At 52.6% G+C, this 16,747-nt stretch overlaps 1 protein-coding gene across 4 annotated transcripts; it reads left to right on the forward strand.

The window, feature by feature from the left end:
• The first annotated feature begins 1,197 nt into the window (after positions 1-1,197).
• On the forward strand, positions 1,198-15,980 carry SH2D3A (SH2 domain containing 3A). Of its 4 annotated transcripts, XM_074384733.1 has the most exons (11): positions 1,198-1,343; positions 4,648-4,793; positions 7,718-8,067; positions 9,313-9,389; positions 12,919-13,394; positions 13,494-13,609; positions 13,809-13,983; positions 14,071-14,182; positions 14,534-14,722; positions 15,074-15,207; positions 15,427-15,534. In XM_074384733.1, exons 2-11 carry the CDS (start codon positions 4,725-4,727, stop codon positions 15,448-15,450), a joined length of 1,722 nt encoding a protein of 573 aa, XP_074240834.1. In that variant the 5' UTR covers positions 1,198-1,343; positions 4,648-4,724; the 3' UTR covers positions 15,451-15,534. The 4 variants fall into 4 exon arrangements, with proteins under 4 accessions (XP_074240834.1, XP_003938915.1, XP_039321981.1 ...); XM_003938866.4 differs by lacking the exon at positions 15,074-15,207 and having other exon boundaries at positions 15,427-15,980; XM_039466047.2 differs by lacking the exon at positions 15,427-15,534 and having other exon boundaries at positions 15,069-15,190.
• Positions 15,981-16,747: the final 767 nt, after the last annotated feature.

Consider the following 16,747-nt stretch of genomic DNA (forward strand, 5'->3'; position numbering starts at 1 on the left):
CCACTGCACCCCAGCCTGGGCAACAAGAGTGAAACTCCGTCTCAAAAAAGAGAGGTGGAGGGCAAGTTGACAGAATAGCTATACAGTAAGTGTTCAATAAATGTTAGCTGCTGCAACTGCTTTTAAGACTGTGGTTACTGGGGCCAAGCACAGTGGCTCATGCCTGTAATCCCAGCACTCTGGGAGGCCAAGGCAGGAAGATCGCATGAGCCCAGGAGTTCCAGAGCCTGGCAGCACAGTTAAGACACCATCTCTGTAAAAAATGAAATAAAATCAGCTGGGCGTGGTGGTGTGCACCTGCAGTCCCAGCTGCTTGGAAGGCTGAAGTGGGAGGCTCGCTGGAGCTCAGGAGGTTGAGGCTACAGTGGGAGTGAGCTGTGATCATACCACTGCACTCCAGCCTGGGCAACATCGCAAGACCCTGTCTCTCAATAAACGTGGCCAAAGCATCCTCTCTCTCGCACTAGGTACCTGTCACCTTTACTCTTTAAGGCTCAGGCTTCATGATGAAAGTCCCCTCACCCTTCCTTCCATCTAGGAGACCGCCTGAATGATTTCCCTTCCACCTCCCCCAAAGTCCCGCCCCGCTCCAGCGTGCTGTCACTGAAGGAAGTTGTCGCGTTTTCCCGGACGTCTCTCCACGAAACCCGCCACCTAAATGGGGCTTCTTTCCGGAAAATCCAGGAGGGCGGTCTGGAGGAAGCTCACCCCTCTTACGTAACGGCTGCCGCACCTGCCCCAGCCTGGCCTGAGAGCAGGAGGGAGTTGCCCCGCCCCGATCCGGAGCCTTGGCGGGGGGAGAGACACCCCACCCTACCCAGCCCTGGTACCAAAAAAGGCCAGGGGCGCTTGGGGCCGCCGGGATGGAAGGGAGGGGCCGGGTTCTTAGGGGCGGGAACGTTGGGGTGAAATTTGCTCTATTTCCCTAAGGGGCGGGGCTAAGAAGGAGGTGGTTGTGGTGGGCGGGGCATGGTCATTCTGTGGCGGGCACGGCCATGGGCAAGGGGCGGGGCCATTGGCAAGAAAGGTTGCGCGGTGCTCCCCTAGTGGGCGAGGTCTATGGGGAAAGCGGGGCGTTGCAAAGGGGGCGTGGCTAGTCGCCAAGAACTGCTCTGAGGGGGCGGAGCGAGGGCCTGGGAAGTTAGTTTGAGGCGGGGCCTGCAGGGGGCGGGGTCTGCAGGAGGCGCGATCAGGTAACCGGGCTGGGTTCCCACTAGGTGCGGTCTAGGGGTGCTGGGGCGGTGGCAAGGGTGGAGGGCCGGGTGGTGACAGCAGCCTGGAGCCGCAGAGGCTCAGCTTCCGCTTGGTCCCAGCCTCGTGGGAGCCCCGCGGGTCCTGCCCAGGTGAGTGGAACCCCAAGGCAGATCTAGAACCAGGATTATCCGGGTGGGGAGTCCTCTCTTTCCAAGTGGGGCCGCCGGCTCGCAGGGAGGATTTGGGGTAGAAGAGATCGCCTTGCGAGTGACTGGGTCGCTGTGCGTCACGCGTGTCGGCGTACCCGGCTCACCTGGGCGTGCCCCTCTGTATTTCCTGTGCAGCACAGAAAGCCATTGTTCCCATTTTTGCCTGAGTGATCCTTTTAAACCGCAAATCAGATCCGTCCCCTCCTTCACTTACAACCCTGCCACGGCTCGCGTCCCATCCCCTAGAGATTAAAATCCAAAATCCACCAGTTTCTGCCCGGTCTCTCCTCCTGGTCTCTCTAACCTCGAAGCCCTCCTGTCTGCTCCTTATTCATTGTATTCCAGCCACACCAGCCGCCTTGATGATGTAAAATATAAAAAGCAAGTCCATCTCACCTCCAGGCCTTTGCACTTACAGTACCCCTCACCCGGGCGACTCCTCCAATTCTTTGCCTAACTGCCTCCTTCTGTACTGAGGTCTCTGCTTCAATGTCACTTTATAGGAGAGGCTGCCGTGTCCAGCCTCCTCTATCACATCTCCTTATCACTTTCGTGGTCAACTCTTAGAAATGGTCTTCTGCATTCATCTCGTGCTCCTTTGCTGTCCGTTTCACCCAGCCAACCGCAAGCACTTGAGGGCAGGGCAGCGCAGGGCTTTAATCTCCTCACTCCCTGTATCTCCAGGGTCTAGAACCAGTGCTCCGTCAGTGTTTGTCCAATGTCAGAAGCAAGTCCTGCATGCCTCTGTGTCCATGTTGTCTGTGCTGGTGGTTCCCACCCTCCACGGCCCTCCCCACACGTGTACACGTTTATGATCCTACTGGAACATGAATAATTCCCTCTTCCCTTTCCCCATGCTTGGTCCAACCTCTTTTCCTGATTATACCCCCTTCTTCTCTTCTGTTCCCGAATAAATTATCCCTTGGCTGGGCACGGTGGCTCACGCCTGTAATCCAGCACTTTGGAAGGCCTAGGCGGGCGGATCACCTGAGGTCGGGAGTTCTAGACCAGCATGACCAACATGGAGAAACCCTGTCTCTACTAAAATACAAAATTAGCGAGCCTGAGGCAGGAGAACTGCTTGAACCCAGGAGGCGGAGGTTGAGGCGAGCCGAGATTATGCCATTGCACTCCAGCCTGGGCAACAAGAAACTCCATCTCAAAAAAAAAAAAAAAAAAAAAAAATACCCAAAAGGACTCAGAGTCAGGAGGGTGACTTAGTTGGCCTTTGGCTGACCTATGGCCACTCTGTGTCCCCAGACTAACCAGAGCCTTGCCATGGACTCAACTTCACTCTCACTAACAGAGACACAGACAGGAAATTGGGGTTGGGAGACTCTAAGGCCACAGCTAGGCCTGGTTTAGTTGACAAACAGGAAGTGCACAGGCATTCCAAAGACACACCTGGCTTCAGGTATGCAGCGCCCCGCCAGCTGCGGGCTCCCGGCCCAGCGATCCTCCCCTAAAATCGCCTAGGGCTGGTCTGGGAACTTCCTGCCCCTTTCCGGCCCGCAGCCTGCTGACTCAGGAGGCAGGAATTTCTCCAAGGACCCTACCAGACCCGGAAGACGTGGCTGCAGGGAGAGCCTTTAGGAGAGTTAAGAAACAGATGATCTTCCTGGCCATCCAGAGAAATCTCCCCCACCAGACACCTGAGACACACTGGCCCTGAGGCCTGTGAGCTTATCAGGAAACTACCAAACCGTCTGAGGTCTAAGATTGATCACCGTGATAACCAAATGTATGGGCTCCAAAATAGAAGGATCTGCAAAGGCAACATTGCTGTTTGCTGTCCTTACTACAGAATGTGACCTTTTAAAAATCTTAACCCCAGGCTGGGCACGGTGGCTCACGCCTGTAATCCCAGAACTTTGGGAGGCGGAGGCAGGTGGATCACCTGAGGTCAGGAGTTTGAGACCAGCCTGGCCAACATGGTGAAACTCCGTCTCTACTAAAAACACAAAAATTAGCTGGGCGTGGTGGCACATGCCTGTAATCTCAGCTTGGGAGGCTGAGGCAGGAGAATCACTTGAACCCTGGAGACAGAGGTTGCAGTGAGCCGAGATCACGCCACTGCACTCCAGCTGGGACTACTAGGACTACTAGCACACACCACCATGCCCAGCTAATTTTTGTATTTTTGGTAGAGACGGGGTTTCACCATGTTGGCCAGGGTGGTCTCAAACTCCTGGCCTCAGGTGATCCGCCCACCTCTGCCTCCCAAAGTGCTGGGATTACAGGCATGAACCACTGTACCTGGCTTCTGGCATTGCATTCTAAAGCAAAAAGTAGGGGTTAGATTTGCACCTATCCTGAGAACCTCTGAGTGTGCAAATAGGTTGCCGAGAAGTTGTGGATGTTTGTAAGCTAAATTCCCCCTGACTGGAATGTTTTTTCACGCAGAGTCACCTGGCACATTCCCCCAAAACTCTTCCAGACTTTACTCAATGAGACCTTCCCTGGCTACATGATCATAAATGTTCACCCAGTCTGGATAACACACAAACACACACACACACACATAAAAATTAGCCACAGCCAGGCACAGTGGCTCATACTTGTAATCGTAGTGCTTTGGGAGGCTGAGGCGGGCGGATCACATGAGGTAAGGGGTTCAAGACCAGCCTGGCCAACATAGTGAAACCCCAACCCTACTAAAAATGCTTTTTAAATTATTAGCCATACACGGGCATGGTGGCACACTCATGTAGTTCCAGTTACTCAGGAGGCTGAGTTACGAGAATTGCTTGAACTCAGGAGGCAGAGGTTGCAGTGAGCTGAGATCACACCACTGCACTCCAGCCTGGGCGACAGGGCAAGACTCTGTCTCAATAAATAAAAAATAAAAAGCTGGGTGTGGTGGCTTATGCCTGTAATCCTAGCACTTTGGGAGGCGGAGGTGGGTGGATCATGAGGTCAGGAGTTCAAGACTAGCCTGGCCAACATGGTGAAACCCTCTCTGCTAAAAATACAAAAAAAAAATTAGCTGGGTATGGTGGTACACATCTGTAATCCTAGCAATTTGGGAGGCTGACGCAGGAGAATCACTTGAACCTAGGAGGTGGGCATTGCAGCGAGCTGGGATCATGCTATTGTACTCCAGCCTGGGCAACAGAGCGAGACTCTTGTCTCAAAGGAAAAAAAAAAAAAAAGATTTGATGGAGCTATCTCCAAAATTAATAAGAGGATGGAAGGAGCTGACCCAGACACTCGAGAAGCCAGGCTAACTATTCCCATTTTACAGATGTGGAAGACTGAGGCCTGTTGAAAGTGCAGAGCTCAGCCCCATCAGCCCCAGCACCCGCTGTCCCCAAGAGCTCCATGCAGGTGCCACAGGATGGAGAGGACCTTGCTGGCCAACCCTGGTACCACGGCCCCCTATCCCGCCAGGTACTGCCCACAGCAGGGCCTCAGCACCGTCTGGTGGGAAGCCTCTCACACCCTTGACTTTCCAGGGACTCCTTGGTCCCTGGATGAGGGACTTAGGGCCAAGGTCTACTGGGACAGGTGGCAGAGAGCTGTCTAGAAGGTTGGCTGGCTGGGGACTGTCACTATATTTAAGTGATCACTTTCTTCAGGATGATATTGAGATTGGTGACGGAGATTGAGGAGAGTCCTGGTGTCCCCCAAACTACTCCTGGCTCTGTCTGTCTCTCCCTCTGGACTCCATCTCCCTCCTGGTATTTCCCTCTAAATCTGAGGCTCCCAAGCCAGGCATAGTGGTTCACGCCTGTAATCCCAACACTTTGAGAGGCCAAGGCAAGCAGATCACTTGAAGTCAAGAGTTCAAGACCAGCCTGTCCAACATGGTGAAACCCCATCTCTACTAAAAATACAAAAAGTAGCTGGGTGTGATTGTATACACTTGTAGTCCAAGCTGAGGCAGGAGAATCGCTTGAACCCAAGGAGGTGGAGGTTGTAGTGAGCCAAAATTGTGCCACTGCACTCCAGCCAAACAAACAAATAAATCTGAGTCTCCCACCCCCATCTGCAACTCCATTGTTACCCTCCAAAATTTTGGGACCCTGAGCATCTAATGAAATGACAAGAGGCAGTACAGCTTAATAGTTTTAAATCCCATAATCTTGGCCCAGACATCCTAAGTTCAAATCCAAACCCTACAACTTATATTGTGTGTGACCTTGGTCAGGGTATTTGACCTTTCTGGGCCTCAGTCTCCCCACCTTTAAAATGAGGATAGCAAGCCAGGCATGTTGGCTCATGCCTGTAATCCCAGCACTTTGGGAGGCTGAGGCAGGAGGATCACTTGAGGCCAGGAGTTCCAAACCAGTTTGGGCAACATAGCGGAACTCTGTCTCTAAAAAAAAAAAAAAAATTAGCCAGGTATGGGTGGCATGTACCTGTTGTCCTGACTACTCAGGAGGCTGAGATGGGAAGATGGCTTGAGCCCAGAAGGTTAAGGCTGTGGTGAGCCATGGTTGCTCCACTGCACTCAGCCTGGGCAGCCAAGAGAGACCTTGACTCAAAAAAAAAAAAAAAAAAAAAGGCCAAAAATTAAATGGGGATAATACTACCTGCCATTTAGCCTTGTTACAGGGATTACAGGAGTTAATGCCCTTTACATTTAAAGCAGTGGTTGACATACAGTTAGGGCTACAGGTGTGTCTGCTACATCTATTATTCAGTCCCCAGACCCCACCTTTAGCTCTACTTTGCCTCTCTCTGGGGTCCTGGCCATGCTAGAGTGCAATGGCACGATCTCAGCTCACTGCAACCTCTGCCTCCTGAGTTCAAGTGATTCTCCCATTCTCCCACCTCAGCCTCCCGAGTAGCTGGGACTACAGGTGCACACCACTACGCCCAGCTAATTTTTATATTTTTTGGTAGAGACAGAGTTTTGCCATGTTGCCCAGGCTTGTCTCAAACTCCTGACCTCAAGCGATCTGCCCACCTCAGCCTCCCAAAGTGCTGGGATTACAGGCGTGAGCTGCTGTGTCCTGCCCTTCCTACCGTATTTTGATGCCAGCCACCACAGCTGGCGTAAGACTGCTTACAAATGTTTATAAAAGAAGGGGCCCTGGGCTGGGTGCAGTGCCTCATGCTTATAATCCCAGCACTTTGGGAGGCCAAGGTGGCTGGATCACAAGGTCAAGAGATCGAGACCATCCTGGCCAACATGGTGAAACCCCGTCTCTACTAAAAATACAAAAATTAGCCAGGCATGTTGGCAGATACCTGTAGTTCCAGCTACTCGGGAGGCTGAGGCAGGAGAACAGCTTAGAACCAGGAGGCTGAGGTTGCGTGAGCCAAGATCGCACCACTGCTCTCCAGTCTGGCGACAGATAATCCATCTTAAAAAAAAAAAAAAAAAAAAAAAAAAAGTTTTTCAGATTTGTAAGGTGAAAAATTTTTTTTTTTTTTTTTTTTTGAGACAGAGTTTCGCTCTTGTTACCCAGGCTGGAGTGCAATGGCGCGATCTCGGCTCACCGCAACCTCCGCCTCCTGGATTCAGGCAATTCTCCTGCCTCAGCCTCCTGAGTGGCTGGGATTACAGGCACACGCCACCATGCCCAGCTAATTTTTAGTATTTTTAGTAGAGACGGGGTTTCACTATGTTGACCAGGATGGTCTCAATCTCTTGACCTCGTGATCCACCCGCCTCGGCCTCCCAAAGTGCTGGGATTACAGGCTTGAGCCACCGCACCTGGCCGAAAAAATTTAAAAAAAAAAAAAAGAAGAAGGGGCCCCATCTGGAAGCATCCAGCGAATGGCTTCTCTTGAAGCCAAATTTGCATAGTAAGCCCAGTCCATTCACCAAATTTGATGCTGCATCTATCAGCGTCCGCTGTAACAAACATTCCCAAGATATCACCAGCAAAACACATGTTAATGTGATAGTCAGCATGTTAATGTGATAGTCCAAGGTGGTTGAGGAGAGGAGATACAAATCTCCATAAATCAGTCAGGAGCCAAGTCCATCTTGTTGCTCTGTCATCCCTCAGGCCTTTGGGGATACCAGCTGACAGACAGGGGACAGAAACTGTAAGACTGTACAGCAGGGTTTTATGGGCCAGGTCTGGACATTTCCCATAGCCCTTCTAACCCACATCCCATTGGCCAGTTCTCATCACATGACAACCCTAGCTGCAAGGGAGCCCAGGAAATGCAGTCCACATAGGTGCCAGGAGAAACGGCAACAGGGCTTAATGTGAAGCTTCCCAGTCTCTGCCTGCTCCAGAAGTTTCACTGGGGTAGCTTTTCTTGGGTGGTGGGGGTGATGGTGGAAGGAGCCACCATTAACCACTGCTCTGGGCTCATACCTAATTCCCCTGCCCCTTGTCCTCCATCTACAGAAAGCTGAAGCTCTTCTTCAGCAAGATGGCGACTTCCTGGTTCGTGCCTCTGGGTCCCGTGAGGGCCACCCCGTGATTTCCTGCCGCTGGCAGGGCTCAGCCCTCCATTTCGAGGTGTTCCGTGTGGCTCTGCGTCCACGGCCAGGCCGACCCACAGCCCTCTTTCAACTCGAGGATGAGCAATTCCCTAGCATGCCCGCTCTGGTTCACAGTTACCTGACAGGCAGGCGCCCACTGTCCCAGGCCACAGGGGCTGTGGTCTCCAGGCCCGTGACTCGGCCGGGGCCTCTGCGACGCAGCTTTAGTGAGGACACCCTGATGGATGGCCCAGCCTGGACAGAGCCGCTCAGGTACTCACAGCCTCCCTATCTCCTGGAGAATACCCAACACTGCCAGGGTTTCCCAACTCAATGGTTGACTTTTTTTTCAAGACTGAGTCTCACTTTCTTGCCCAGGCTGGAATGCAACGGCAGTCTCAGCTCACTGCAACCTCCACCTCTCAGGTTCAAGCAATTCTCCTGCCTCAGCCTCCCAAGTAGCTGGGATTACAGGCATGCACCACCGCACACAGCTAATTTTTTTTTTTCTTGTTTTTGTTTTTTGTTTTGAGGTGGAATTTCGCTTTGTCGCCCAGGCTGGAATGCGATGGCATGATCTCGGCTCACTGCAACCTCTACCTCCTGGGTTCAAGTGATTCTCCTGCCTCAGCCTCCCGAGTAGCTGGGATTACAGGCATGTACTACCACACCTGGCTGATTTTGTATTTTTAGTAGAGACAGGGTTTCTCCATGTTGGTCAGGCTGGCCGTGAACTCCTGACCTCAGACGATCCATTCACCTCGGCCTCCCAAAGTTTTGGGATTACAGGCATGAGCCACTGTGCCTAGCCTTATTTTCATCTTTTTTCTTGACTCGAAGTCTTACTCTGTCACCCAGGCTGGAGTGCAATGGCACTATCTCAGTTCACTGCAACCTGCACCTCCCAGGTTCAAGTGATTCTCCTGTCTCAGCTTCTGGAGTAGCTGAGATTACAGGTACCTGCCACCATGCCCGGCAGTAGAGATGGGGTTTCACCCTGTTGGCCAGGCTGGTCTCAAACTCCTGACCTCAAGTGATCCACCCACCTCTGTCTTCCAAAGTGCTGAGAGTACAGGCATGAGCCACCAGGCCCAGCTAATTTTTTGCATTTTTAGTAGAGACAGGGTTTCCCCATGTTGGCCTGGCTGGTCTCGAACTCCTGACCTCAAGTGACTGCCTGCCTCAGCCTCCCATAGTGCTGGGATTACAGGTGTGGCCAACCAAGCCCGGCCATGGTTGACTTTTGAGGCCCAAACATTCTTAGTTGGGGAGGAGGTGGAGCTGTCCTGTGCATGGTAGGATGTTTAGCAGCATTCCTGAGCTCCATCCAACTAGATGCTGCTAGTCGTGACAACTAAAGATGTCTCCACATGTTGCTAAGAGTCCCCTCGACGTAGATCACCTTGGTTGGTTGAGACTCACTGGTTCAGAGTAACTGGACACAGGATTTTCCAGGTATTTGTGAGGGACTCTCTGCTTAGGTGGGGACTACAGGTCTCTCCCACTTCTGTCCCCCAGGGTGAGGAAGTGGAGCAGCAGTCAGCCTGCAGATTTGGCACACATGGGGCAGTCAAGAGAAGACCCCTCTGGGATGGGTGAGTGTCTACCAGCACAGCCGAAGCTCAGGGATTGCTCTGCCATTCACCGCCTCAGAGATCTTGGGCAGGTGCAGAAACCTCTTGGAGCCTCAATTTCTTTTTTTCTTTCATTTTTTGTTTTGTTTTGTTTTGTTTTTTGAGACGGAGTTTCACTCTTGCTGCCCAGGCTGGAGTGCAATGGCGTGATCTTGGCTTACCGCAACTTCCGCCTCCCAAGTTCAAGCGATTCTCTGGACTCAACCTCCCCAGTAGCTGGGATTACAGACATGCACCAGCATGCCTGTCTAATTTTGTATTTTTAGTAGAGACAGGGTTTCTCTATGTTGGTCAGGATGGTCTGGAACTCCTGACCTCAGATGATTCACCCACCTGGGGCTCCGAAAGTTCTGGGATTACAGGCGTAAGCCACCGCACCTGACGGAGTCTCAATTTCCTCCTTTGGAAAACGAGGACAATCATGGTGACTTAAAACACACAGGGACTTTGTGTGTGCTTAAAATATGTGTTTACGAGGCTGAGCACGGTGGCTCATGCCTGTGATCTCAGCACTTTGGGAGGCTGAGGCCAGTGGATCACTTGCCGTACAGTGGTTGGCCACACCTGTAATCTCAGCAGTCACGTGAGGTTAGGAGTTCGAGACCAGCCTGGCCAACATGATGAAACCCCGTCTCCACCAAAAACACAAAATTAGCTGGACATGGTGGCATATACCTGTAATCCCAGGTACTCGGGAGGCTGAGGCAGGAGAATCGATTGAACCCAAGAGGCAGAGGTTGCAGTGAGCCGACATCATGCCACCGCCTTCCAACCTGGACAATAGAGCAAGATTCTGTCTCAAAAACTCAACACACACACACAAACATACATACACACAGAGTAAGGGTAGGACGAGGTGGCTCAGGTCTGTAATACCAGCACTTTGGGAGGCCACAGTGGGTGGATCACTCGAGGTCAGGAGTTCAAGACCAGCCTGGTCAACACGGTGAAACCCCATCTCTACTACTACTAATAATAATAATACAAAAATAAGTCAGGGGTGGTGACACGCACCTAGAATCCCAGCTACTTGGGAGGCTGAGGAAGGAGAATCACTTGAACCCAGGAGGTGGAGGTTGCAGTGAGCCAAGATCACGCCACTGCACTCCATCCTGGGTGACAGAGTGAGACTGTCTCAAAAACCCAAAAACCAAAAAAATAGAGTAAGGGATATAGGGAGTATAAGGATGGAGATGGATACTGCAATTTTAAATAGTCAGGAAAGGTTCCACTGCAGAAAAGAGAAAATAAATGTGAAGGAAATGAGTAAGGGTTGAAGGTGGATAACTGGAGGGATAGGCAGGCAGAACGAAGAGTCGGTGCAAAGGCTCTGGGGTCAGAACAAGAATTTAAACTGTTCATTCAACCAAAACAATGAGTGAGTAGCTGGGCGAGGTATTGCGCACCTGTGGTTCTAGTTACTTGGGAAGTTGAAGCAGGAGGATTCCTTGAGCCCAGGAAGTCAAGGCTGCAGTGAGCCATGATCGCACCATTGCACTCCGGCCTGGGCCACAGAGTGAGACCCTGTCTCAAATTTAAAAAAAAAAAAAAAAAACAAAAAACAAAAAAAGAAAGAAGAGAAAGTCAAGTGTAGCTGAAGCAGTGAGAATGAGGGGAGAGTCAGAGAGACCTTGGGGCTCAGATTGTGAGGGTTTTTCAGCTACTGTGAGCACTTTGGAGCCGGGAACTGTGAGATGGTTGGAAATTCCTAGAAAAGAGCCTATTCAAGGGTGTGGTAAGTACAGTCTCCCAAAAATCTTGATGCAGCTTTAAGTACTAATAGTCCGGGAGATCAACATGCCACCAACTTAGAAAAGACATCATTTGAAAGTTTAGGGTGAGGGGAGGGAACACAGAGCAAACCACCATGGCACACGTATGCCTGTGTAACAAAGCTGCATGTTCTAAACATGGATCGTGGGGTTTTTTAAAGAAGAAAATAAAAGAATGTTTAATAAGCTTAGTTTCTCTAACACTTATATGAGTGTCATACCATACATAGTTTTGTGAATTTTGTTTTGTTTTGTTTTGTTTTTTTGAGACAGAGTGTCACTCTGTCACCCAGGCTGGAATGCAATGATGCAGTCTTGGGTCACTGCAACCTCCCTCTCCCGGGTTCAAGTAATCCTCCTGCCTCAGCTTCTTAAGTAGCTGGGATTACAGGCACCTGCCACCATGCCTGGCTGATTTTTGTATTTTTAGTATAGATGAGACAAGGTTTCAACATGTTAGCCAGGCTGGTCTTGAACTCCCGACCCTGTGACCTGCCCACCTCAGCCTCCCAAAGTACTGGAATTACAGGCGTGAGCCACCTCACCCGGCTACTTTTGTCCATTTTGAATACTCTTTCTCTGTCTCTCTCTATATATATCTATATTAATTATATATTTTATAGAGATATATCTGTGGAGAGAAATATATATATTATCACAAAAGTTAAATTATTATCTATCTTATATTAAATGTAATTATATATGGCAGCATTAAACATTTAATAACATAATTTAAATATATATTTATATAATATATATCTCTGTATAAATATATAGATATCCATACATAGTTATAGATAGATATAAATAGTTTTTTCTGAGATAGGATCTCACTCCGTCATCCAGGTTGGGGTGCAGTGGTGCAATCACTGCAGCCTCAGGCTCAAGTGATCCTCTCACCTCAGCCTCCCAAGTAGCTGAGACTACAGGTGCACGCCACCACGCCCAGCTAATTTTCTAACTTTCTGTAGAGACAAGATCTTGTTATGTTGCCCAGGTTGCTCTGGAATCCCTAGCCTCAAGCAATTCTCTCACCTTGGTCTCTCAAAATGCAGAAATTATAGGCATCAGCCACCATGACTGGCCTTTTTTTTTTTTCTTTCTTTCTTTTTTAAAGATTGGGTTTCACCATGTTGGCCAGGCAAGTTTTGAACTCCTGACCTCAGGTGATCCACCCACCTCAGCCTCCCAAAGTGCTAGGATTACAGGTGTGAGCCACCATGCCCAGCTCTTTTTTTTTTTTTTTTTTTTAATTTAATTGCATTGGGTCACTGCTTGCTATCTTGCAGTCGGAGGGGCAAAAACAAAGAATTCAAATTTAAAATGTATTATTCAGAATTCATAAGGTCAGGCAAGGTGGCTTACACCTGTGATCCCAGCAGTTTGGGAGGCCAAGGAGGGAGGAATGCTTGAGACTAGGAATTCCAGACCAGCCTGGGCAACACAGTGAGATCCCATCTCTATAAATTAAAATAAAAATTTTAGAAAAGAATTTACAAAACTATAGAGATGTCAGTGTTTTCCAACCATGTGTAAGCACATGGCATTTCTACTGTGGAGACTTTTAAAATTCAAAACTGTACCCCGCTAGGCTGGGATACGCCATTACTGGAATGAGTGGATGGATCAGGTGGATGGTGGCCCATGAAGCCTACACCCCTGCCCATTCAGCAGTCTTCTCTGTATATTTCCATTGACCCCTCTTGTATGACCTCCAGGAGCCTCCACCATGCCCGTATCTGCCTTGCCCCGATCGGGCAGTGAGCCCGTGTTGCTGAAGGCCCCTGCTTCCCTGGGAACTATTGCCAACAGTCTCAGGGGTTCCGATGGGCAGCTTCAAGCCAAGGCACCAACGAAGCCCCCCCGGACACCCTCCCTCGAACTGCCTGATGTCCCTGAACGCCCCCCAACATACTGCGAGCTAGTGCCCCGTGTCCAGGGAACATCCCTGAGCCAAAGCTGCCGAGAGCCAGAGGCGCCATGGTGGGAGGCCGAGGAAGACGAGGAGGAAGAGAACAGATGCTTTACAAGACCACAGACTGAGATTGCTTTCTGCCCCCCTGACGCCCCCTCCTGCCTGCTGGGCCCCCAGAATCGGCCCCTGGAACCCCAAGTCCTGCATACTCTCCGTGGCCTGTTCCTGGAGCACCATCCTGGGAGCACTGCCCTTCACCTGTTATTGGTAGACTGCCAGGTGGGTCACCTGCCAGAATGCTCCTCCCTAGGCCCAGGGCAAGACCCAGCCACACCTACATGATCACTCTTCACCTGACTTCCCCGTTCCTTTCTGCAGGCCACAGGCCTCCTGGGAGTGACCAGGAATCAGCGGGGCAACATGGGGGTCTCATCTGGCCTGGAGCTGCTCACTCTTCCCCATGGACATCGCTTGAGGTTGGAACTGCTGGAGAGGTGAGCCAGCCACTTAGAATCTTGGTTGGGGGAGGCCAATTCCCCCCCCCCCCCCCCACTTTCCAGGGTCTCCAAACAGCTCTCCATTGATGGCTCCCCAAGGAAGAAGGAAGATGCGCAATCCCACCTCCTGTCCCCCCTCACCCCTGCATTACAAACCGCCCCACTGCCCCCAGACCCTTCCCCTCCACCTCTGCAGGCATGAAACACTGGCGCTGGCTGGGGCGCTGGCGGTGCTGGGCTGCTCGGGGCCGCTGGAGGAGCGCGCAGCCGCACTGAGGGGCCTGGTAGAGCTGGCGCTGGCGCTGCGGCCAGGGGCGGCGGGGGACCTGCCCGGGCTGGCTGCGGTCATGGGCGCCCTGCTCATGCCCCAGGTGCGTGGGGAGCAGGGACTGGAGGAAGGTGGAGTGCGGGTGACTGGGAAGACGGGAGAGTAGGCATGCGCAGGTCTGTTCTCCCAGGTGTCCCGGTTGGAGCACACGTGGCGCCACCTTCGAAGGAGCCACACGGAGGCTGCGCTGGCCTTTGAGCAGGAGCTGAAGCCGCTGATGCGGGCTCTGGATGAGGGCGCTGGTGAGTGAAGGTCTGGGGCATGGCATCTTCCGGGTCCCAGACCAAATTTAACAGGAATCTTAATCTAGGCTCCCCCGTGCTCTTTTCTCTGGATCCCGCCCTTCACACGAGACTTGTTCCTAGGCCCCGCCCCTCACCATAGGCCCCGCCCTCCACACGAGACTTGTTCCTAGGCCCCGCCCCCTCGCCATAGACCCCGCCCTCCATCCAAGGCCTGTGGTAGTGGCCCCTCTCCAGAGACCCCGCTGTCGCTCAGCCCTAAGCCCCGCGCCTGCATGTATCCAAGGTTCCATCTCCGCCCTAAGCCCCATCTACAGCCCCAAACCCAGATCAGACTCTCCCCCTTCGCAGGACCCTGCGACCCCGGCGAGGTGGCGCTGCCGCACGTGGCACCCGTGGTGCGCCTGCTGGAGGGCGTCGAGGAAGTCGCGGGGCCGCTGGAGGAGAGCGGTGAGCGGCTGCTGCGCACCCTGCATGGGGCGCGTCAGATGGCCCGGCTCGCACCCAAATTCCGCAAGGTGGCGGCCCAGCGTCTGCGAGGTGAGCGTCCCGTCTGCGTTGGACTGCAGACTTCAGAGCACCCCGCAAGCTCTAACTGGACCCCCCCAACCCAACCCGTCCCAGGAGGGGAGCCTCTCGCCACTCCTCCCAGAGCCCCACCCAAACTGGGGCGGCTCCACCCCAGGAAGGTTCTCCCCCCAAGCAAACGCTGCATCCAGCGGTATTGATAGAACAGGGCCCTCCACCTCAAAACGGGCTGTCCTGCCCCGCGCCACCTCCGCTGGTCCCCACTCCCCCTTCCCACCTAGGACGACCACGCCCCCAGAGATTTAGATCCCCAAGTAAGCCCTGCTCCCTCCAAAACGACTCCTCCCTCCTATCCTAGGGTAGCCCAGCCGACGAGATCCCCCACCTCCCCGGGCAACCTGGGATCCCGCGCCTGGGGGAGCCCACCTCCAGGCACAACCCCTAATGCTGGACCCCCAGGATCTGGCACCTGGAACAGGCCATCCCCTTGCACACTGGTAGAGTCCCTCAGGCGCCCCCCACCCCCATTCCTGCAGAGACCTGGGAGCCCACTCCCCTCTGACCCCGCCCAGTCATCCCACAGGTGGGGCAAGATCCTCCCGGGCCCGCGTTGGGTCAAAGTCCTCAGGGGAAAGGCAGGTGCGAGATGGGGTTGGCGGGAGAGGGGCGTGGCGGGCGTCTGCAACCGCCCCCAGCCCACCTGACTTTGCTTCCAGGATTCCGGCCTAACCCAGAGCTGAGCGAGGCCCTGACTACCCGCTTCCTGCGGAGGCTGCTCTGGGGTAGCCGGGGCGCGGGAGCTCCGCGCGCTGAACGCTTTGAGAAGTTCCAGCGCGTCCTCGGCGTCCTGTCGCTGCGCCTGGAGCCTGACCGTTGAGAACGCTGACCCTCTTCCTCGCACCCGGGCCCCCCAGTTTTTGTGAACCCCAGAAGAGACCAAGGGAGTCGTCCCAGGATCCTCACGTCCTCAGGTGGAAACCTGCCCTGCGCCTCGCAGAAGAGGTGGGGAGCACAGTGAAGGCCATCTGGGTCACAGTGCACATGTGAACTGCAGATCTGGCATCCGAGGCCAGAGTTCAACTCTGACTCCACCTCTTAAAACCTGCCTTTAACTTAAAATCGTGGCCTGTAATCTCATCACTTTGGGAGGCCAAGGAGGAAGGATTGGCTTGAGGCCAGGAGTTCAAGAGCAGCCAGGGCAACATGGTGAGACCTCAGCTCTACAAAAACTTAAAAATAAAAAACTTTTTAAAAATGTAAAAGTTGGTACTATGTACTTTATTTATTTATTTATTTTTTGAGACGGCATCTCTCTTTGTTGCATTCAGGCTGGAGTGCAGTGGTGCGATCTTGACTCACCACATCCTCCATCTCCCAGGTTCAAGTAAATCTCCTGCCTCAGCCTCCTGAGTAGCTCGGACTACAGGTGTCTGCCACCACGCCCAGCTAATTTTTTATATTTTTGGTAGAGATGGGGTTTCACCATGGTTTCACCATGTTAGGATGGTCTCGATCTCCTGACCTCATGATCCGCCCACCTTGGCCCCCCAAAGTGCTGGGATTACAGGCGAGAGCCACCGTGCCCAGCCAAGACCGTGTACTTTCTAAGAATTGTGGCAGGAATGAGACTGGGGGAGGAGAATGCCTGGCACACAGTAGGTGCTCAATAAATGCCACCCATTCTCAGAAGCTGCAGTGCATTCAGAAGGGATGAAACTTGGTGTCCTGGCTGGGTGCAGTGGCTCATGCCCATAATCCCAGCACTTTGAGAGGCTAAGGTGGATGGATCACTTGAGGTCAGGAGTTCAAGACCAGCCTGGCCAACATGGCAAAACCCTGCCTCTACAGAAAATATGAAAACAATTAGCTGGGTGTTATGGTGTGCGCCTGTAACCCCAGCTGCTTGGGAGACTGAGGCAGAACTGCTTGAACCCGGGAGGTGGAGTCTGCAGTGAGCCAAGATCATGCCACTGCACTCCAGCCTGGGCAACTGGGTGACACTGTCTCAAAAAGGAAAAGAAACTTGGTATCCTTCTC

Source organism: Saimiri boliviensis, chromosome 14, assembly GCF_048565385.1.
Source record: "Saimiri boliviensis isolate mSaiBol1 chromosome 14, mSaiBol1.pri, whole genome shotgun sequence".
Lineage (NCBI taxonomy): Eukaryota > Metazoa > Chordata > Mammalia > Primates > Cebidae > Saimiri > Saimiri boliviensis.